Below are 24,042 nucleotides of genomic sequence, written 5' to 3'. Positions count from 1 at the left end.
GGGATTGGCATGACTTCGTGGGGGGGGGGGGTGAGGCTGTAGCACATTTCTTGATAGGTTTTCTTCCCTGATGAGGGCAGTGAAAGGCCATATAGCCGGGTGGTTAAAAATAAGCTCTGGAGTCAGGCTTTCGGGCTCTACAACTCTCTGACCGTGGGCCCAAAGCAAGGTTCTAACCTCTGCAAGGCGACGCAGCCTCATCTGGGAATGATAATGGCAATTACCCTGAAACCCAGTGAGGAGTAAATGAATTCAGGTGCGCTAGATGCACTGTAAACGCGGCCTGTTTCTGTTCTCAGGTAGGTTGTAACTGGATACCGCTTCGAATGGTACCTCCTCTCCACTGTGTTCTCTAATTGGTTACTGCTGGTGATTAGGGAAACTATCACTTCTGTACAGTGATTTCCTAACTGCCATCCTACTAAATTCTGATTCTTTCCCAGTGGTTTCTCCTCCATTTCCTTGGTAGCCATCCCATCAGCTTTAAGGTCCCCTCCTCCCCCAAATGCCAGCATGTGAGACTAAATGACAGTGGAACTCCATGCATGTCTGCAGGGAGAAACGATGTTTCAGAAGCCCCTCATACACATGTCCCTGACCAGAGATGGGTTTAGACATTCTGCCTCACGCTCACGATAGGATGAAATGTGTGTATTTTCTTTATTGTCATGTGGTTTGATCCAGTGGATGGAGCCAGTTTTCAGTCCCAATGGACTCCCACCGTGTACAATGCCTGGTAGACAGCACAGGGCTTGTACTCCAAATCTCGTGAGCAGCTCCTCTGCACGCAAAATGCCTGACACAGGGAAGGAGGGATCTTCCCAGGCGCTGCCCCGGGAGAACCCTCTCTCACGACTTTGCTGGCTGTTCTTTTTCCAGATCTAATCAATGAAGGGCCCAGAATTATTCTGGAATACCACTCTATCAGCTCGCATTTAAAATAATTTAGTTATATGAACAAAGTTCTCAAAATAAAGACCTCTACCTAAATCAAGCCACTAAAAGACATAGGAAAGCTTACAGAGACCTGTAAAATCTGAACGCCATCCAGTCAGATAACTTCTAAGCTCATTTCTTACTGTCGTAGGCTCTTCCAGAGGCCTTCAGCAAAGCCTACAATGGACAGCCCAGTGGCCAGGACAAATCCGCACCTGAGTGCTTGTGGCCCAGAACAGCACGATGCAGACACACAGGGCCCTCCAAAGACTTTCAATTGAGAGACAACCAAGAGCAGACCATGTCAGTGCTGGTCACGGAACTCTTGAAGCTTCTAATGGAAAGGGACTCAGTATTCCTTTAGCAGCTTCACAAATACAAACTTGTTAAGAAAATCAAACAGGAAAACTGGAAACGAAGTCCCCTGAATTGGTCAGGTCCACAACCCATCACCCATTTTGTGACTGCAAGCACACTTCTACAACTGCCTCATTCGTACTGAGGTGGGGGGCTGGGGGGAGCGTTTGTTTTTAGATGGAATAGCTCTAGTAAGGCTCTGCATTAACAGCAAACCTTAATGAAGTTGCGTGTAGCGTTTTCCTTGCAATCCGTATAGTTTAAAAAATAAATCTCAAGCCTCCTTTTCCCGTTTCAGCTTCAGGGCATGTTTCTGATCTCTTCTCTTTTTCCACAAGGATACGGGCTCTCTCTGGCTGGCCTCTCAAACAACGCTCCATGCTTCTAAGATCTACCCAACACAGTCTTGAAATGTTGACTCCAATGAAGTCAAAGGGGATCAAGTTATTGAAATAAAATAAGGTATCAATATAAAGTGACAATATAAAAGTATCCATATAAAATGCTTTGAGAGGTCTCTCTCATGCAACATCTTAGTAAGAGGTGTTCAGTATTCTTGTGAATTGCTCAAGACTCAAATGGACTAAGAACACCTTTCCCATTGCTCTTGCAAAGAAGTGGTTCGCACACAGCAGCCATAAAACCTGTGGAATTTTATCTCAATGTGGTATTCAAAAAAATGCAGCAGGAAGGCACTATTTGTTCTATGCATTTATTTATTTAACACTTATTAAGTACCTACAATGAACCAGGAATTGCATTTTATTGTTTAAAAAATTCAAAGCTGTAAAATATGGCCCCAGGTGAGAGGTTACCAAAAGCAGCCGGATAGAATCAAAATTGCTCACTCCCAAAATTCTGCTTTGCAGTTCTGCTGAGGAACAAAATCCCCAGAACCAAGGGAAACCCCAAGATGGGAGATGCCCCTGCTGAAGACCAAGAGAAGGAAGTAGGGAGAGCCAGCCCAGGGAAGAGCCGGACACGGGCACGAGGCTCTGACACCGGCCTCACCTAGTGCGTTAAGGCATCAGAGCATATCTCGGATCTTGGCAGGATCTCCCACCTCGCCCTCTAATTTGGTTCTAAATCCCTGACTTCTTTCCCTTTTCCCAGTGGTGGGGGGAAAAAAAGTAAAACAAATAAAAAAATTTCACTGGGATATATACTTATTGTCCCAATGACTTTATTCGTTGTTTAAATCTAATCTAAAATTAAAGTCAACAAAATGCGTTGTTTTCTTCATCCTCCATTAATGACAACTGTCCATTCACAAACTACACTAAGACAATGTCATCCCAAATAGCCCTCCGGCTTTAACTGTAGGGCACGGAGTCACCTTGCAAACAAGTTACAGTCACTGGGATTTACCAAGGTACTGTACTGGGTGTTCTTGGGGTTTCTTTTTGGCAAACTTAGAACAAACCAGAGAACAAAATTTAAGTCTTCATCATCATGTAGAAAAATAAAATAAACAAACCTAAAGTATCTACCTATGTGTCAAGTGATTCATACTGCAAAAGTAAAACTAAAATCTACACTTACAGCAGAGTTTTAAAAATCCTCAGTGCAAGAAACATAACCAACTAATACAGATCAATACTTATTAATGAATATGGGAAATTTCCCTATACAGAGGTAGCGTCCAGTGCACAAGGCTAAAACAATATTCAATAGTCTCAACAAGACTGAGTCAGGTTTTACGGAATCCACTTCAAATTTTAAGTTATCAGACTGTATGTACATACATACAATAAATAGACTATACAATTTTTTAAAGTAGTTTAATAAACTCCACAAAATAATAGCAGATGCATTGAAATATTTACATAATTCAATTTTCAAATCTCTCTCATTCAAATAAAAGGGATAAAAATAAGCTTTCTGCTTTAAAGGCAGCAGAACCTCTTTCCTGAAATGGACCAGTAAAATAAGATACTTTACATGAGAGGAACTAATTAATGCTTGAGAGGTATTCATATTCAGCTAAGAAAATATGTCCCTTTTTCAGCTATATAGATTAGGGAATATAAAATGATATTTTCTACATTTTTAGATCTCTATTTAAAGTTCTAAATCCAACTCTTACTTGAAGAGAGAAGCTGATTTTGGTACCCATACAGAGTATATCAACACCATTATAATGGAAAGATAATTAACTTTTCAGATTCTGTTGTCGGCTTTTGAAAGTTTAGGCCAGAAAGACCTTGACAGTATTTCTGGTCCAACCAGTTGTTTACACATGATAAAAATCTCACTGAAACCTGACTAGGACTTTTGGCCTGGGGATCTTGGGATTTCAACTTTCTGAGTCTCTTCCGTTTCCAAAGCATGTTTCATCAGAAGCAGGCATGTTTGAGGATCAGGTGTAGGACGTTAGGGTACCCAAGACTAATATTCCAAAGTTCTCCACATTCACAGAGGAAGAAGGTGAAACACAGAGCATCTGCTGCCATTCGCCTCGCAGAGACTTGAAAAGGGAGAAAACTTAGAAGCCTGTCATTGTGACCCAAGAAAATACGCAAAAACCCAAAGCATTATATGCTTCACTGACTCAGATTCTTAGACTTAGTATCAAATTTACTCTGATATTCTATCATTAACCCTTTTACTTTACTTGATACAAAAGATTCTCATCTAGCCCACAAGGAAATTAGGGATAATCAGAAAATGAAAAAGTACGGTCATAATTAATGAAGCATAAACCTTCACAGTTTGAATTTTGTGTAACTTCGCTAAGCACCCACAATGAATATGCAAGTTGAGTTTTTTATTCAATCATCCTGTGAAAAATACCTCAGTAAATAGTAACATTTTGCCCTTCAATATCTTCCCACTGGAATAACCCACCCCCCTTTTTTTTAATTTTAGATTTTTAAAAAATTTTTATACAAATAGACTAACTTTGATTTAAAGTAAACATATAAAAGTTCAGAAGAATATTGCTTGCAACAATGGACATGGAAGTAGAGGAATGAGCTGGGCAGGGGGTACAGAGAAATGGCTCCTACTCAGTAACTGCAGGCAGACACCTAGCACTCTAGAAAAAACTTCACCCAGAGGACCCCCTCCACTGCACACGGTTTCCTTCAGCCCCAAAAATCTGACTGATTTGTAACTACGACTTCAGGTCAGAGAAAAAAAATTAAAACAACTGTGAATAAATTGGAAGGCACAAGCACCCATGTGATCTAGAATTTTCTCGGGGTGAGGAATAAGAGGGAAAGGGATACTTTTGGTTCAGCACTACAGTCAAGTTAATTTTGCCACCGTTGAAGAAAAACTGTATACAATAAAGGCATACAGAAATATAACAAGCGCATCCCACTTGTGAGGAAGAAAGCTCAGAAGACAGCTCACAGGAATAGTGCAGAGAGAAACAACCAGTACTATTTATTTGGATGTCTGTGCCATAGTGGGTACAAACTATATTCTCTGCTCTGTGGGACCAAAACCAAAACAGAAACAAAACCAAAACAAAAATCCCCCAAATCCCAAAAAAGCAGCTAGAAGGAATGCAAGAAGTCTTACAGAACATACTGATCCAGATGGAGGTGGATAAGCGCGCGCTCTTGTCTTTAATGCACATCCGACTTTGTTACCTACTGCTGGGGTTTTCCATCATATTCTGACCAGACGGGGACTTAAGAAATGGCCGAGCCATTTCCCCCTTTCCCTGCCTCTACACGACTTCCCTTTCCCTTTGTTTCCTTCTCCAGGATTAGAGTCTTTTTCCTCCTTGAGGGAAGTGCCTTCATGACGAAGGGCATGAAACGGGATTTCCAGAACACTGATTTCGCTTCCCTGGAGGCCTTGCTGCGTGCGGGCCACACAGCTTGGAGGCGGTCATCAAGGCAGCCTGACAGAGCTATGAATTAAAAAAGAAAAGGAAAGGAAAACAAAAACAAAACCACCCCAAGTCTGTCTTTTCTCAAACTAAAGGAGAAACGGAGGGATGGTGCGGCCTCCAGCGGGCCCGACGGTTAGGAGATGATGGCCGGGGACCACCTGGGCAGAGTCAGATTGTCAGCACTCGCTGACCGCTTCCTCGTGGGTCGACGCAGGTCCTTGTACTTGTCCTCGCAGAGGCGAGAGATGGCCTGAGGGGCAAAAGAGAGACAATTCAGGTAAGGGCCAGCCCCTAAGTGCTCTCCACGCCCTCACTCATCGGACACCAGCCACTGCCGGGTGCCAGCATGGTTCCAGATGCTGAGGACATGAGGGGACAACACTGACAAGAGTTCCTACCCCGTGCAATTTTCACGCTGTGGTCCAGAGCTGTGCCGCTCACAACGGGGACCACAAAGGAAGTATAGATGCAGGCCCCCGTCTCCAAAGTGCTTACGGTCTGAGAAAATCATCACAAAATGTGCAACAGTTCCAGGACAGTGTAGCCTGGGGCTCAGCTAGACGCAGGTTCGATGCTGGCTAACCACTCAGCAGGAGTGGGACCCGGGCCTGTGCCTAAGTCCCGCATCCTCATCTGCAAAAGGGGCAAGGAGCACCCACCCACCTTGTGCGGCGGTAGTAACACACCACAGCTTCGTGCTGGGCCACACTGGGAGTCAGAGCCACTGACCGAGTGTCTGAGTCAACTCTAGCCAACCGATGAAGAAAGGAACAGGAAGGGGCCAATGTAGCAAGGACAATCCACACTGCCCTCATTTTCCTGAGGAAGACAGTGAGACTCTGGAAGACCCTCAGCCAAGAGCAAGGCTCAGCCTTTCCGGGGGTCGGAGCCCAGTCACAGCTCTTTCAGGGTTACTCCTGGGTGCAGGTTGAGAGCACATCAATGACAAAGTGGGAGCCAGCTCACATCACCCCAGATGTCTTGTCCTGCTCACATTCACCTTTCTTTCTGTCAAAATAACCCAGGGGTGGGGCTGACTTTACTTATGATGATGCAAACATGAGGTCTTTTAACTTGTATACAATTCAAGCAATAGGCCAGGGACGAAGCAGGGGCTAGGAAAACACCTGGCAAGAAGTCACCATCAAGGGACAAAGGCACAAAAGCAGCAGACCCTGATCACATCATCATGGCTCTCACTGGAGTGACAACAATAATCCTTCCAGCTGCTCCCTTCAGCTAACAATCTTCCCTGCTTCCCTTCAGCTAACTCTGTGATCTCCTCTCCCACATTTTCCTCCCGCCTCACCCACCCGCTCTGTGGTGGCCACTCCAATCCCTGCCACCTGAGCCTGAGCTGGTAGCCCTGTAGGTTCCGAAGCAGCTCTTCCCTCAGGCTGGAGGTTTCTGCAAAGCTAAGACATCCCACGCTAGAGTCCTCAAGGAACCATGGCCGACTCAGTGAGGCTCCTGGCAATGGCAACCCCCGCCCCACTGCTGCTTTTGTGCTCACCTCCTAACACACTAGTTTATTATTTTGTTTAATAAACTAGTATTATGTTTACTGTTTACTGTCTGTGTCCTCCCAGCAGAATGTAAACTCCAAAAAGCTAGTTTTGTTCACGATGATGCCTGGGATCAGGAGACCCTAAGTAAATAGGTGCCGAATGGATGTGTAAGCTCCAAGCAAGACGAGCACGTGACAGGGGCATGCACGTATCACGCTATGGTCGAAGTACTGGGAACAGGGTGCTGACAACTGATTCTCATTTATTTTCAGAAACCCATAACTGCACTTGGAACTGCAACTTCAGTGGCAGCTAGGAGCAGGGATTAGAAGAGAGAAACAGGAGTCGAGGACGTCTTCCTCCAAATGACAGATGAATGAGGACAGGAGATGGCCTAGAACACTGGGAATTCCCCATGTGAAACACATTTCACACACTAATGCAGGTGACACACTTTAAGAGAAAATCAGATCCCTCATAGACAGGAAAGCAACGATTTTTGAAAGTAAATTATTTTCGTTTATTTAAACTCTCTGAGATTACTGTGTATGGTTTCTCAGCTTATGAACAGTACAAAGGTCTGAATGGAATATCATAATGATGAAAGAGCAATGTACGATCTTATTCTAGATTTCACAATGTAAACTCTGAGCTTTCACCCCATCTCCCATATGCATACAGAGATACTAACTTATGTCAAAGAGAAATGACCAGGCTAATGAAAAGACCACTTTGCCTTGGTTCCTGGTACACACCAGCCTCCACACTCTACCTTGCACCTATCAGATCAGCCATGTGTACTGCACCTGAGCAGTACTGAGCTTCAGGTAAAAGCCACTTCAAGTACATCTCACTCCCCCTTGCTTTCCACGATGGGGTTCAAGTTTGCTAACCAAATGGACTAAGGGATGCTGGGGTCTGGAGAATAATGAAATCCATTCCTTAAAAATTATTTCAAAGGGATGCCAAAGTGCTTTTCCAGATAGAAGCACTATCCTTCCACAGAGGAGGGTCTCAGGAAGCTCCGATTCTCGGGAGGAGGGAGAACACTCTTGTCAGTACTATGGGCCTTCATCAGCCCAGTGAGCCTATGGAGCACTTGGTGTGACAGCCCCAGGAGCAGGCGAGCACCCCCTCTTCCCACTCAGATAACCTGCCAGACTTAACAGCAGGCACCAGCGAGTCCCGTGTCAGCCAGCCTGTGTACCCGCAGTGCGGCTGACCTGCAACACTGGACGCTCTCCTTCGGAGAGCCACGAGCGGCAGACAAAGGGGCTGCTTCCAGGAGCTCCACACCCATCCCCTCGGCAGGACAGCAGCCACTGGGCATGAGTGCTTCCAGGGCCTGCCACTTGGGCTCAAACACAGCGCCTGCTCACTGTGAAATGAAAACTATTTCATGTGTGTACCCGTGAGAGTCTGACAACACTTGTCTGGTTTTCCATTTCTTGCTCAAGAGAAATGGGAGATTTAACTGAGCAGCTGCTTCCTAACAGCCAGCACACAATTATAATAAAGTGGCTGAGTTTGGAAAACCTCCCTGGGCTTTTATTTTAAACACTGTGGGCCATATCCAGTCTGTTCCAGTTTTACTAAGTTTCTTCTTGGGATCGGCATACTATGTACTTTTTACAATTTTATTTAAAATCTTGGCTTGTTTAGGCTTGCAAACCATAATAACCTCTTCCCCTGTATCTCTAGACTTTGTTTCGTTCACAGCTATTAACCCTGTTAGACCAGCATGCTAGCCACCCTAACCCTGTACCGAATCAGGGGATAACATGTCACTCAGATCGGACAATAGGGCAGGCAGCACAGACCTCCTGGGTCTCACCAAGCTTGGGACGTGACTGTACCATCTACTGCTTTGATCAAAGGGTCTATGGGATGTGACCACAACAGTGCCTGGAGATGAAAGTACAGAGAGCCTGGGCACCCCTTCTCTGGAGGAAGGGGTTCCACCAGTGATCCTCCTGGTCACCCCACCACTTTTCATTCAGTCACCAAGTCAGTGGGAAGTGCAAATATGAAGCTGAGCTATGTACACAAGTCATGAGCACAGAAGGTACACAGCTTAACGCAGATGACCCCAAATCCAGACCAAGACCCATGGGGCTAGCCCCAGCTCTAACTGGGCTGTGAGGAATAAAAAATAAAAAGCAGAATATACAAACTGAGGGTTGCTGGGGGGTGGGGGAGGAGGGACAGGGTGGCTGGATTATGGACACTGGGGAGGGCATGTGCTACGGTGAGTGCTGCGAACTGTGTAAGCCTGACGATTCACAGACCCGTACCCCTGAAGCAAATAATACTTATGTTACTAAAAAAAAATAAAAATAAAAAAGCAGAATATAACCTTTTGGGATTCCCAATCATTAGGGTCATCTGGTATCTTTTTCCTTGTAACAGTGCATGTCGAGAAATACTTTTTTCTGAGCATATCTTTTTAAAAACCAGGTTTTTTTTTTTTTTTAACATTTGAAGATTAGAAATGAGGCACATTATTAAAACTATGATTGGATGAATTATAATCAACTAAATGACCTCATCAACTCTAAATCCAGGGTAACCTGTCTGTATTTCCTAACAACACACAGAGGGAGAAATCAGCACGGTGACCTCCCACTTCTGGGAAACGCAGATGAGGCTTTTGCAATACGGCGTCAAAAACCAGTATGTGAAAGCCTCTTACCTCGAGCTTGTGAGCCCTCTCCCTGCTCAGGGGCTCCAAGGGAAAGCTCAGGTTGTTTGCTTCTGCCAGAGAACGAAGATCAAAATAATACTTGGCATAAACACTGGAAGGAACGTTGATGTTGAACTGCAGCAATTCAAGAAACTGTCGCTCCAGCTCATTCCTGCAAGCAAAGACAGCAAAGAGCTCACGTTTAGCCGCCCTACCGGGCTGCGTGGCCCACCACGGCAAGGTGCTAGAGATCAGACTGGAGGAAACTGTGACCTCCAGAGAGGAAAGCCATCCAAGTAACTGCCTGGCTGGACACCAGAGTTGCAGTTTAGCCACCAAGTAGGTGTTAAAAGCCAAATGATCAAGTGCCCAGAAGGGTGAGGCCTGATTAGCCGGGGGGACCACCTGCAAGTGCTGGAGGGTGATGCATCTCACAGAGACCCAACTGCACGCACAGCAGCTCTGGCTTCAAACCCCAGCACGATCCACCAAACATGGGGCAGATGAAGGAATCAAGAGGGGCCAAGTGGAGTCTGGCAAGGGGCCAAGACAGGAGCCCAGGGGAAAAGCCTCTGTTACCCCTAGAGGCCCGTCCTTCCTCAGTGGCCCTTCCCTGGGAGAAGAGTGGAGGAAGTGCGATAGGGGCCTCCCCAGGCAAAGCGGGGTGTGGGAGAATGAATCACAGCCCTGGACTCACAGAAAGGGAACCCGCCAACTCTGAAGAATGAGAGCAGTACTTCCCACACCTGAGCACACATCTAATCCCGCAGAGGGCTTGTCAACATGGACTGAGGAGCCCACCCCAGGGCTGGTTCAGCAGGGCTGGGGTGGGCCTAAGAACGTGTCTTTCTAACAAGCTCCCTTGGGATGCTGACACGGCTGGTCTCAGCTCAAACTTCTAGAACCACTCATCCCCAGACACTGGTCAATAAAGGAGCCAACACTGGCTCCATCTGATCCAACTGGCCAACCCATTTATAGTTTGATGGAAATGAATGATGGGTAGCCAGAATAAATTTTAAAACTTCTATTTGGAGACCTTCCCCATGTCAATTACCTTTTATATCAGGTTCATTTCTTAACAGTTAGTACCTGGAGGGAGAAAAGTCCTCAGCGATGGCTCAGTTTGTTGAGACTGGTCCCAGGTCGGGCACGCAGTTTCAGCATTGTCTCCCCCTTGAAACACCCTGTGCTCCCAAGCACACTACACAGCCCTCAACTTCTGTCCTTTATCAGACTCTACCGCAAGCGTCACCTTAACTCAGTGTCCCTGCCTGTATCCTCCTAGCCAGAAACCAGGCCACCTGGCCCACAGTACCTGATATACAGATAATGTTTGATAATTACCCTTACTGAATGGAGCAGGCCAAGCTCAGCTTGGGTGGAGGGATGGAGGAAGGCTTCCCAGAGAAGTAAGAGGTGAACTGAGGGTGGAAACACAGAGCTCTAGTGGAGAGGAACAAGGGTTGGGGTAGACGATTTCTGGCAGGAGACCTGATCGCCATCTCCTATAAGTGAATCTGTCCCAAATCCTGTCCCAAGTGCTAGGCCTCACCCCAACTATCCCAGACCGCTCTCCATGGGCTCCACTGAACACCAAGTTCAAGTTCCAGATCCCGGATGCAGGCACCTGATGTTTTATAGCCTCAGACTAACTCAGCACCATCCTGTCCCCATGGTGTACCCGAGAACTCGTCTGTCTACCCCCTGTGAGTGACCTCACTAAGCCATCAGAGACTGAAAGGACTCTGTCCCAGTCTTGTGCTGTTATGACAGCAAGGGACAGGAGCACCGAGGTGGTGGGGAAGGCAGGCTGGCATCTGAGCAAGACTGGTCAGATAGAGAAGATACTGGGCAAAATGGGAGTTGGTACAGAAGGTTTGTGGTCCTCAGTCTGGAGGACTAAGAAGTCACATTCAGGTGTTTTCATCAGAGAAACACCATGATTTGTCGTTTCTATACAGTCTAGTGAATGGAGGTGACCTCCAAATGGGCTTATCGTGCTAAATTTTAGTCTTTTAAAGAGTCTAAATTATTTTGACTTATTTAGGATAATTTTCACTTTAAAAATTTTTTATTTTTGCTTCCTTTAAATGAAATTTAACAAGAGATCATCCTGCAAAATACTGGAACTCAGCTAAGATATTAATGAAACAAGAGTGTAAAAATACTGCCAAGGCCAGAGGTGCCAAAATAAATGGGCTAGAAGGCACTCTCCCTGGGGGACTGTGGGACAGCCCGGGGACAGACTGCCGACTGGTGGCCAAAGGCGCTACTGCAGCTCTTACTCTCTGGAGGCTAAGAAAAACTCGCCTTTTTCCGAGAGCTAGTCTGTTACTCCTGGCCCAGAGGGTAGCAAGGTAGCAGTGACTCTTGTTGAGGGGATACTCTCTGACTAAAGTCAAGAGGAATCTCTTTTGGAACAAGGTGGCATTTTCCTCAAGATTCCTTGGGAAAAAATAGTCTTTCTTCGGGGGTTTCTTTTTTAAGCTCTCAGGGAAATAGGGGCCTTACAGCTGCTGTGCTTTCTAACTAAGGCAAGATTGAGCAAACAAAAGTAATTCCCGGGCGCCTGGGTGGCTCAGTGGGTTAAGCCGCTGCCTTCGGCTCAGGTCATGATCTCAGGGTTCTGGGATCGAGTCCCGCATCGGGCTCTCTGCTCTGCAGGGAGTCGGCTTCCTCCTCTCTCTCTCTCTTCCTGCTTCTCTGCCTACTTGTGATCTCTCTCTGTTAAATAAATAAATAAAATCTTTAAAAAAAAAAAAAAAAGTAATTCCCGAAGTCTGAATTCCCAAACTGCAGTGGGACAGCTTGCAGGGACATGTGACAGCTTGCTGCATGACAAATCACAAAAAATACTAACAGTGACACAGTGACACAGAGAGAATAGGCTTGATGGAATTACTGCCCTCAACAGCATAAGCAGGAGAAAATCGTTCCGATTAAAAATTTATAAGAACTAAACTCAAATCTGTAAACAAATATATTCAGAAATACGTGTTATATTAAATCAAAACTGTAAAGAAACCCAACTGAATTAGCACAATTCACAACTTGTGAAGGGACCTCTAAAATGGAGTAAGGATTTTATCATCTAAACATTTACCATCTATCTGCTTTTCTAGAAAAACGGGTTCACTTTACAAAACCAGCCACTAACAGCCTGGCAATCCCACTTCTGGGCACAGACGCAAAGAACTGGAAGCAAGGACTCCAGGAGAGATCCGTGCACCCATGCTCCCGGCAGTGTTACTCACAGCAGCCAAGGGGCAGAAGCAGTACAAGTGTCCAGGTGTCCAGCAATGGGTGAATGGATAAACAAACAGAATATGTACAAGGACTGTAATATTTTTTACCTTAAAAAGGAAGAAAATTCCAGTATGTGCTGCTACACAGATGACCCCTGAGGACACCATGCTAAGTGAAATAAGCCAGTCACAAGGAGACAATACTGGGCAAGTTCACTTCTGTGAGGCATCCAGGGTAGTGACATTCAGAGACAAAGCAGAATGATGGCCAGGGGGAGGGGGATGTGGGGCCCTATTATTTACTGGGCACACAGTTTCTGGTTGGTGATCATTGCACAACAATCTGAATGCACTTAATGCCACATAGCTGTACACTTAAAAATGGCTAAAATAATCAATTTTATGCCATGCATATTTTACCACAATTAAAACTGAAAACCAAAGACCAGGCACCCTACACCATGGAGGGTGGGAGGTTTTTGTTGTGTCTATCTGCTATGCAGCACTGAAACCAGTCTCTTGGAGCCTTCCCATTGAGATCGGGAACACAAAAAGGATGCCCACTCTATCCACTGTTGTCCAACATAGTACTAGAAGTCCTAACAACAGCAATTAGGCAACAAAAAGAAATAAAAGGTATTCAGATTGGCAAAGAAGTCAAACTCTCCCTCTTCACAGATGACATGATACTTTATATGGAAAACCCAAAAGACTCCACCTCCAAACTCCTAGAACTCATATAGCAATTCAGTAACGTGGCAGGATACAAAATTGATGCAAAGAAATCAGCTGCTTCATTATACACTAACAATGAAACTGTAGAAAGGGAAAATTAGAGAATTGATTTCATTTTTATAATATCTCCAAAAACCATAAAATACCTTGGAATAAACCTAACCAATGAGGTAAAAGATCTATACTCGAGGAACTACAGAACACTCATGAAAGAAACTAAAGAAGACACAAAAAGATGGAAAAACAATCCATGCTCATGGATCGGAAGAATAAACATTGTTAAAATGCCTATGCTGCCAGAGCAATCTATACTTTCAATGCCATTCCGATCAAAGTATCATTTTGCATTTTTCAAAGTGCTGGAACAAACAATCTACAACTTGTTTGGAACCAGGAAAGACCCCGAATCACCAAGGAAATGTTGAAAAAGAAAAACAAAGCTGGGGGCATTACACTGCCTGATTTCTCCTTATTTCAGATTCCTTGTTTATATTTGAAAATGACTTTTCCAAGGTTACTGCAAAACAAAAACAAACCAACCCCAAAGTTTAATTTCTTTTAACAGCATTTCTGCCTGTCAAAGTTCATCCTCCCTTTCCATAGAAACTGTCATTAGGTGCTCAAAGCTGACATGTGGTGGTTTGACCACTTACTGTTGGCAAGATAGAAAGAAACAAAGACTGGCCCATGGCCCTATCTTGCCGCACAACGTCAGCCTGAATCTGAAGTCTGACTGACTGATGCTGATGGCCCCAACGGTCCACCTGCAAGTTTCAGTGATACTTTTTAAAATGTTCTTCAACCTGCGATCCCAGCCATTTGCACACACAATCAGCTGCCTTCCAAGCCAGAACCCCACTGTCTGAAGGTGGAAAGGACTCCAAGTCCAGGTCCTTCAATGTTGGATGATTCTTTAGCTGGAAATGAACCTGGGCTCAGAAATATCAGGACGGTCACATCAGGACACTAGGACACAGGCAAGGCCACAAAGAAGGGTGCAGAAGAAGACAGAAGTACAGACGCCTGGAAACAGCACCAACACGCAAATTTTTATAAAGCTTCCCATCTGAAACTTGGGAGTCGTCTCCCCACTAAGAAGCCCCAAGGGAAAGCTTAGGGTGCCTCTGCCAGGAAATGAACACTTGCTACTGACATGAGACTAACACAGTGCCAAGTGCCAGAGCCCCTAGTTTCCAGCGATGTCCCACACCACTCCCTCTCCCCAGACTGGGTACCTCGCAGCCATTGCTGCCCCCAAGTTCATATGGTTTGACTGAAAAAAAACTGAAATCAAGCACTCATTTTTTAATATTCAAACAGGAAATTTGGGATTCTGTATAGATACTACAAAGTAACTTAAAGCCCCCTCCACAAGCCTGGTTCAGCCACACAACCCCCTGTATGGCTTCTTGAACACATCAGATCTCATTCCTTCTCAATAAAGTTTACTGGATGTGTCAGTTTGCTATTGTAGCAAAATACCCCAAGACTGTCCTGTGTGCTGCCTATAACCTAATCTCTTGTTTAGGACACATCATATTTGATTCAGGTCTATTCTAATGACCTCAATTTGACTTAATTACTTCTTGAAACACCTGATCTCCAAATACGGTTACACGTATTTGAGGTACTAGGTACTAGGGGTTAGGACTTCACACGTGCATTTGAGGGAGATGCTACTCAGCCCTTGACACTCTATCTTCTAGCCCCTCAAAATTCACATCCACCTCACATGCAGAAAACATATACCCCCTCCCAACAACCCAAAGGTCTTAAACCATTCCAGCATCAACTCCAAGTTCAAAAATCTCAACTAAATCAGGTATGGTTGAGCCTAAAGGTCTAATTCATCCTGAGGCAAAATTCCTCTCCAGGTGTGAACCTGTGAAGCTTCCTCACTGTGGAAGTTATCTGCTTCCGAAGTACAATGGTCACACAGGCATAGACAGATGTTCCCATTACAAAAGGGAGAAATCAAAAAGTAGAAAGGGTTCTTGGGTCTCAAGCCAGTCTGAAATCTAGCAAGGCAAATGCATTTGATTTTCAGGCTTGAGAATAATCTTTGGCTGATGCTTTAGCATCCAGCCCAGTGAGAGGAGAGCCCTGCTGCTGGGCTCTTAGCCAAGGGCAAGCAGCCCCACATCCTAGCCGAGGGGGAAGCAGCCAAAGACCTGGACCTGCTGTGCCCATGGTGGCAAAAGCAGCCCTGCCCACATGCAAACTGCCTCCCATGGTCATTTTCCCTTTTTAAGGATAACACGTCAGAGTAGACAGGTCTTCTGGAGAATCCTGAAGTTCGACAGCCTTCCTTCATTTTGTCCTGTTTTTTCCCCTTCAGTTTAAACTGGGACCACTTCCGCCGGGATGACTGATTGGAACACCATGCCACACTCTTAATCTCTTGAGCAAATACTGTACAGCCACACCATCACTGTTCTCTCCAGAACACGCTTTCTCATTTTTTGCAGTAGGGATAAGCAGAGGTTGGAAAATTTGAGTTCTTCCAAATCTCCAACATCTGGTCCCTTCTTGTTTAACAACTCCTTCTTCAATTTCTCTCTCCTCAGATTTTATTGGACGCAGCAAGAAGAAACCAGGCACGGTTTCTAGACACTCCGCTTAGGAATCTCCTCAGCTAAATATTTGAGTTCATTCTCGAATATTCCACCTTACACAAGCACTAGAACACAACTTGGCCAAGTTCTTTGCCACCGTGTAGCAGGTACTGCCCTTGGAACAGTGTCCAACAGCAGCCTCTCATTTCTGACACCTCACTCCAGAAGCACCTTTAACAGTCCTATTTCTAGCAACATTCTGTTTGCAGTACATTTCTATCTCTAAGATTGCAAGAAGCTTCCTCTAAAGCTCTCTGCTTTCTGAGTCCTCGTCAGAATCGCCTTTCTCAACCATATCTCTCCCAACCAGCTCTTCAAGGTAATCTAGGATTTTCCTAACATGTGCCTCAAAATTCTGGAAGCTAGTTTCCATTAGCTAGCTGCAATGCGACCTCCACATCTCTAGGTAACTGTCAGAGCAGCACCCCACTTGCCAGAATCAAGTCTGTGTCAGCCAGCAAGGGGCTGCCATAACACACTACTGCAGACTGGGGGTTTAAATAGCATTAACTGATCTTCTCACAGTTCTGGAGGCTGGAAGTCCAAGATGGGGGTGCCAGCAGCAATGTATTCTTCTGAAGCCTCTTTCTTGGCCTGCAGATGGCCATCTTCTCTCTGTGTCATGTCCTCGCATGGCTGTCCCTCTGCCCGTGTGGTATCCCAGTCTACTGGATTAGGGCCTGCCCTCCTGACCCTGTTTTAAATCAATTACCTCTTTACGACCTTAGCTCCATATAAAGATACATTCTGAGGCAGTGGGCCTTAGGCTTCAACACAGGAATTCTGAGAGAACACAATTCGGCCCATAACACTGGCTATCTGCTGCAGCGCTCAGCGGGCCACTGGGCTTCATGCTGGTCTATGTATTCCCTTACAATACATAAACGCTTTCTCCAAGTGTGCCTAAAAACACAATAGCATCAGGGAACAGATTTCTAGATCTGTAACTTTCATTTCTCACTGTTAGAACTGACTTGTCCAAGAACACATCAAGCATGTAGGTGCTCCTTCTGGCTCCTCCCTTCCCACTCTTTTGCTCTGGGAGAGAAAGGCAGGTTGTTCACCCTCCCTTACTGAGGTTGCCCCCCACCATGTGAAAGACCTGCATGGTAGAGCAAACATCGGATTACCAAGCATCTGCTCTTTTTATCTTCCTCTGAATTGCCCCTGTCCCCTTTGAAACCCTAGGCCTCTACCCCATTCCTGAGCTCAGATGGCATTTAAGCCTCACTCGCCTGAGTGGCTTTCAGTCTCATATTTTTATGGGGCTCCCATATGTACAAAATTAAATTTGTTTTTCTCCTGTTGGTCTTATGTCAATTTAATTATTAGACCTAAAAGAACCTAAAAGGGGGAAAAAGGGAAAATTTTTGTTCCCTGCATACATACATCACCAACACAACCAGGAAAGGGCAACCATGATGTTATTCCTACAGCACACAACTCAGTGTCAAACAGTATCACGGAGCTGACGGAGTAATCCCCCAATAAAGGAAATGAGTCAGAACTTCTTACCACCTTGCATCCTCTTCTGTGGTCCTGATGACAATTATTTTAGTAGTTGTTTTCACTTTGAAATATAATCAAGACTTTAATTTTTCTTACTATCAAAAACTTCTTTACACTTGTCCTCCCTCTTTATAATAAAGAATTAGAGACACAGGAAGGAGTTTTATAGGTCTACAGCAGAAATAGGCTCTGTAACAAAAGACCCAAGAACATAAACTAGTGTGCCTCACAGGGTACCCCCCAAATGGGGTCCCATCTAATCAGTAACCAGAGGCAAGGAGGGCCTTAGGCTAGTGAAGAACCCAGGGTGCCCACAAGACACCCCCACCAGCAGCCTGCACAGGCACTGTGAGGATCCCACATTCCCAGGATTACTGGGTCCAGGAACACAGAGGTGGACTGAGACATGGCTAGGAAGCTCCTCCAGACTAAAGCTTCCTCAAGGAAGCTGTAGCAGACAATATTAGAAAAATTTTAGCAAAAATAATGTCAGAAGTACTAAAAACCATATGGAACTGTAGATAGTTTATCCTGATTGTTTTCCAAAACAGCTCCTTTGTCCTAAGAGGCTCTAAACCTATTTCCTGTATTCCCAGACCCTAGACATCACAGACAATAGACAGGTCTCCGGTTAACAATCCTCACCTAAATCTAAGGACTGAACCATCTGAGAAATCCCAAGATCACCCTGAGAGCTATGGGGATGGACCCCCTTTGCCCCTCAAGCTTATGGCGCTTCCACTGAGCTGAGGCTCTGAGACCAGCTGGGGGAGAACATGCAGCCCTGATGAGACCCATGAGAGGACCCACGGACAGAATGAGCAACTGAACTTGCGAGTTCTCCCCGAAATGAAACAGAAACATACTATTTTAGCTCTTCTGCCTTTTGGGCATGCTGCTGCCCACAAAAGACTGGTGTGGGACATTGTTATGAGTCTGCAGTGAGGTACAGAGCCAAAATAGAAGCCATCATAGTCTGGTGACAGCATTAGTCTATACCTTTCTGATGAAGGTAAAGGAATGTCTGTCCACAATATAGTCTCAGTAACTAGTTTCACAAAATCAAAAAAAGTATAACCAATACCTGTTCATGATCCTAACGCAGAGTAGTACAGGTGTTTGCATGTAATGTTCCACAGTTGTGTCCTTGCTGTACCCACTCACGAATTTTGACCTTCGGTCAAATTCATTCCCTCTTTACCACACACACCATTTAGAGGGACACAGTTCCTTCCCAAACAGTACCTCCCCTCGCCCCCACACCAGCACACACACTTACATGTCCTCCACTGTGATGTCTTTCAGGATCTGACAGTAGTCCACATTCCACACAGCCTGGTCATCCCAAACCTTGGAGGCCAGCAGGATCGCTCCTAGAACAATCCGCTTCCAGTTGGCTGGACAGATGTCTATCTCTGCATATGTTAAAAGTCTTTCAAGGTATACCTGGGAAGACATGAAAATGCCGGAGATAAAGGACTTGACTTGTTTTGTCCTACATGCTAGCACACATAAATTCTAAAACCGCCTGACTCCATTTGAACAGCTACTTTAAGCAGGGATTTTCCCCCTGATCATACCTATTTTTAAAAAGTCAGAGGGCTCAGCTACTGTGATGGGAAAGGGACACCATCCATAACTGAACAGTGTGGATGTAACTGGATCACAAAAGACTGAGGCAAGCACAAACTCCAGATACCACAGGTTAATTTCTCACTCATATCACATCAACTACAGTATCAATATAGATTCAACACACAATAGTACAAATTTCAACAAACAGTGTCAAAGGAGCAAAGCGATTCTTCTCTATCTCGTAAAGTTCTTATTTTGAGGTAATTATTAATTTACACACAGCCGCTGATAAAGCTATTTTTTATTTTTGTGGTAAAGTATACATAACATTTACCATTTAGGCATTTTTAAGTGTACAGTTCTGCAGCAGTAAGTACATGCACATTGTTGTAAAGTCACCGCCATCTCTGTCCGCAGAGCTTTCTCACTATCCTGAACAACTCCCTGATCCCTTTTCCCCAACCTCTGTCTCCAGGAATTTGACTACTCTAGGAATCATTCAATATTTGTCTTTTTGTTCTGGCTTTTCTCATTTAGCATGTCCTCAAGGTTCATCAAAGTATGTAGCATATATTAAAATTTCTTTCCCTTTCAAAGCTGAATAATAATCCACTGCCTGTATATATCACATTTTGTTTATTCATTTTTCCATCAATGGACATTTGAGTTGTTTCCACCTTTTGGTTATTGAGAATAACTGGTGTACAAGTACCTGTTTGAGTATTTGCTTTTGCTTCTTTTGGGTACAGACAGAGAAGGAGAACTGCTGGATCATATAATTCTATGTTTAATTTTTTAAGGAACCACTATACTATTTTTCCATAGTACCTAGGCCACTTAACATTCCCAACAGCAATACACAGGGTTCAATCTCTTCATATCCTTGCCAACATCAGTTATTTTGTTTTCTGTTTTTTGTTGTTATTTTTTTTTTAAATAATAGTCATCCTAATGTGTGTGAATTAGGTATTTCACTGTGGTTTTGATTTGATTTCTAAATGAAATAATTTTAGCTGAAGTTGGAAAATGAAACCCAGTAACATAAGATTTATAAACTGGCAAAATTTAGCTTGAAGACAGATATTAGAAATACCCACAAAGTGCTTTGCTTACTTTGGGTCACAAGGTAAGAATCTGTCTTGAAGTTTCCCTTCTATTTATCAGCATGTTTTATACTTCTCTGAGCCATGGAATTATTATTTCTATAGTTTATCAACACATTGATGTGATGAAGGTAAAGGATGAAGGTAAAGGAATGTCTGGAACTACTGGATCAGAACCTTCTCACATGGTTGGTGGGAATGCAAGCTGGTGCACCCACTTTGGAAAACTGTGTGGAGATTCCTCAAAAAATTAAAAAATAAAGCTACCCTATAACCCTGCACTTGCACTACTGAGTATTTACCCCAAAGATACAGATGTAGTGAAAAGAAGGGCCATCTGTACCCAATGTTCACAGCAGCAATGGCCACAATCACCAAACCGTGGAAGGAGCCAAGATGCCCTTCAACAGACAAATGGGTAAAGAAGATGTGGTCCATATATACAATAAAGTATTATGTCTCCATCAGAAAGGATCAATACCCAACTTCTGTATCAACATGGACGGGACTAGAAGAGATTATGCTGAGTGAAATAAGTCAAACAGAGAAAGTCAATTATCATATGGTTTCACTTACTTGTGGAACATAAGGGAATAACATGGAGAATATTCAGAGAAGGAAAGGAAAAGTGAATTGGGGGAAATCAGAGTGGGAGACAAACCATGAGAGACTGTGGACTCTGAGAAAAAAAACTGAGGGTTTTAGAGGGGAGTGATGGGGGGATGGGTGAGCCTGGTGGTGGGTATTATGGAGGGCACGTATTGCATGGAGCACTGGGTGTGGTGCATAAACAATGAATCTTGGAACACTGAAAAAATAAAATTAAAGAAACAAAATGAATCATATATAAACTTTTAAGAACCTGCTTTCTAAAACAGATAACTCTAGATAGTGTTAAATTTTTCATAGTTTATAATGTCCATAAAGTCTTAAATATCATGTAATTTTTTAAAAGGCATGTGGTGGGGGGCGGGGCAGAGGATGTTCCTGGTTGGCTCCATCTGTTGAGTGTCCAACTCTGGTTTTGGTTTAGGTTGTGACCTTGAAGTTGTGGGATCAAGCCCCATGTCGGGCTCCAGACTTGTCCCTCTCCCTCTCCCCCTCCTATCCCCCAGCTTGCACTTGCTTGCTCAGTCTCTCTCTAAAATTAAAAAAACAAATCTTTTTTTAAAAAGATTTTATTTATTTATCTGACAGACAGAGATCACAAGCAGGCAGAGAGGCAGACAGAGAGAGGAGGAAGCAGGCTCCCTGCTGAGCAGAGAGCTGGATGTGGGGCTCGATCCCAGAACCCTGGGATCATGACCTGAGCTGAAGACAGAGGCTTTAACCCACTGAGCCACCCAGGTGCCCCTAAAAAGGGGTGCGCCTAAAAAATATCTTAAAAAGGGAAAAAATGTTAACACAAATAAGCAAATAAAGATAATTATCAGTTAAATATCAATACTCATAAATGAGATGGTGAAGTCCACACCTGTTATGACACCACGGTCTGGAGAAGAGACTGCACTTTGGGAAATTCTGAAGAAACAGGGCAACTAACTAAATGATTGAGAGAAGTTCACTAAATGACATTAATCCGTCAATAGAAGCACAGGATAATGCCAGAAGCAGACTAAAAATTATATAACACAGGGCCCACAAGATGAGAACAGATACATCAGAGGTGGTGTTAAACCCCTGAACTTAACCCATGGCTCCCTGTGTAACAGAGCAGCGACTATGTGCCAGGCACGGCACATCACTGGAGACACAGGAGGGAGGCACCAGTGGCTCTGGCCACACAGTGGAAAATGGGCTGGAAAGGAGCACAGCTAATAGGCATGGGAGACTGCCGCAGTCAGGATAGGAAGATCAGGGTTTGAATGGGGACATGACAGGAGAGACTGACAGTCCTATCAGACCGACCTAGAGTCCAGTGACCCCTGACAACCAAGAAGGTGAGCTGCTGCAGGAGACCTGAGGCTTCCAGCTCGTGCAGCTGGATGGGCAATGCCTTCTGAGACAGGGAGCCCTGTTGGGGGGAAGAGAGTTACAGGTGGAGAGCCCAGAGGACATTCCCCATGTAGGCAGTGCACACACACCTTGTGAAGCTTGAAGAAAACAGCTCTCAGAAATATGAGTGTCTCCACACATAAACAGAATTAAGGCCTGGGGAGACAGCTTAGGGAGAGAGAAAAGGAGGGGCCAGACCAGAGCCTTAAGAGTCCCTCCTGTTTTAACATCTGGGGGAGAGAGTAAAGAGGCAGCAAAGGAGAGGGAGGAATAAAATCTGGTATGTTCTGCTCTTAAGATGTGTAATACTTTGGAGAAGAAGCTACCAGGCAGACAGAGGTGTTCCTAAGTAGCTGCATTAGGCTTACAATATTAGACAGGGCTTATAAAAAGGGAATTGATCTCTTTCATAGTGAAAAATAAAAGATGTAAAAACACTTCAGGCAGTGACTGTGTGGGTAGAGAGGGGTGAGGAGGCCATGGGGGTGGGGACTAAGAAGGGCGGGTAAGGAGAGAGAGGGAAAGGGGAGAGAGGAGGAGAAGGGAGGAGAAAGAGAGGAAAGGAGGAAAGATGGAAGAAATGAACCTTAATGGAAGCGAAACTCTAGGCCAATAAAGAAAAGTCAGATTGGGGGCTCCTGGGTGGCTCAGTCAGTTAAGTTAAGAATCTGACTCTTAATTCTGGTTCAGGTCATGATCTCAAGTTTTATGAGATCAAGGCCTGAGTCCGGCTTCACGCTCAGCAAGAGTCTGCTCTGTCTCTCCCTCTGCCACTCCCTCATCTCTAATAAATAAATAAAATATTTTTAAAAAGAAAAGTCAAACCATCAGCTAGCAGCAGCTCATCCACAGAGCTTCCCATGATTCTCCTGATCCCTAAACCATAGACAGAGAAGAGTCCTACACTGCCTCCAAAGCAGCAGGGGCTCCCTTATGGCTTCTGTGGCCAGCTCGTACCAGCCAAGTGTCTGTGAAACAGGTGCACAGTCAACACCCAGGGAGTCTGTCTGCCGCTCCCACTGAAACAGGGGTTCTTCCAAGATAGGGAGAGAGGGTGGCTGGCACTCAAATGTTTGCTGAATGAGCAAATAGATGAATAACAGTTCTTTTTCTTAAGAAAGGTTATTATTCCACTTTTCGTCCTTTATTAATGAATAAACAATTTTTTAAATCTTAAAAATCTAGACTCTTAAAGCTAACTTCAGATACCAGGTGTTCCCCGGAATGGATCAAAGGGGTACTATACTAAAAGCCAAAATCATGAGAAGAAATTACTAACATATTTCAAATTCCAAATAGCCAATAAACTGCTAAGAAGTTCAGTCTTAAATATACTGGAGAGTAATGAAACAGGAAACCATTATAGGGCAGGTCTACACTGATGTACCAGCAAATTAGTTTGGGTGATCCTTCCACTTACCCCACACCCCCCTGGCTGTGTTTTTCTGAGTATAGTGTAGGTAGTTGACTTCTCAGTCTCTCCACCTAGTAAACCCCAAGTTTCCTGAGAACAAGGACCGCATCTCATTCCCACTTGTGTGCCCAGCATCTAGCCCAATGCTAGAAAAGGGTGTAACCTCAGAGTGCTTGATTCATGGACACATCACCCACGTAAGAGCTCTGGCTCTGGAATCTGGCAACAAGAGGGTATATTTTCATATGAGGGACTGAGGTAAGAATGAGGCCACAAAGAATGGCATTCCAGAAAGGGAACTGCATTGACAAAGGCAGAGTAGATTTAAAGGTGACACTGAGCCCATGGTTTGTGAGCCAGGTGTAGTAGTTCAGAGGAGGACTGAGTCCACTCTGCTGTACCAAGCACAGAAAGGCAAGAAGACCTTCCAAGAAGCCCCAGGAAGTCACACAGCATGGCATTCTTACAACATTATGGCACCTTTGTGGGAGTTTCCAAGCCTCTCTCGGTGAACAGC

General features: G+C 44.6%; 1 protein-coding gene across 3 annotated transcripts in view; it reads right to left on the bottom strand.

Annotated features, from left to right (window-relative positions):
* Positions 1-3,057: 3,057 nt before the first annotated feature.
* The window catches only part of CCNY (cyclin Y), a 232,733-nt gene continuing 211,748 nt past the window's right edge, over positions 3,058-24,042 (bottom strand). For 2 of the 3 annotated variants that reach the window (XM_059404426.1, XM_059404424.1), the window contains 3 exons: positions 18,718-18,884; positions 9,341-9,503; positions 3,058-5,390 (listed from right to left, as the gene is read on the bottom strand). In XM_059404426.1, coding sequence (XP_059260409.1) covers positions 5,274-5,390; positions 9,341-9,503; positions 18,718-18,884 — 447 coding nt within the window. In that variant the 3' untranslated portion in view covers positions 3,058-5,273. The remainder of the gene's footprint in view (positions 5,391-9,340; positions 9,504-18,717; positions 18,885-24,042) is intronic. The other variant, XM_059404425.1, reaches the window with a different exon arrangement.

The sequence above is a fragment of the Mustela nigripes genome, chromosome 6 (assembly GCF_022355385.1).
Source record: "Mustela nigripes isolate SB6536 chromosome 6, MUSNIG.SB6536, whole genome shotgun sequence".
Lineage (NCBI taxonomy): Eukaryota > Metazoa > Chordata > Mammalia > Carnivora > Mustelidae > Mustela > Mustela nigripes.
This window is presented reverse-complemented; position numbering and strand designations above follow the sequence as displayed.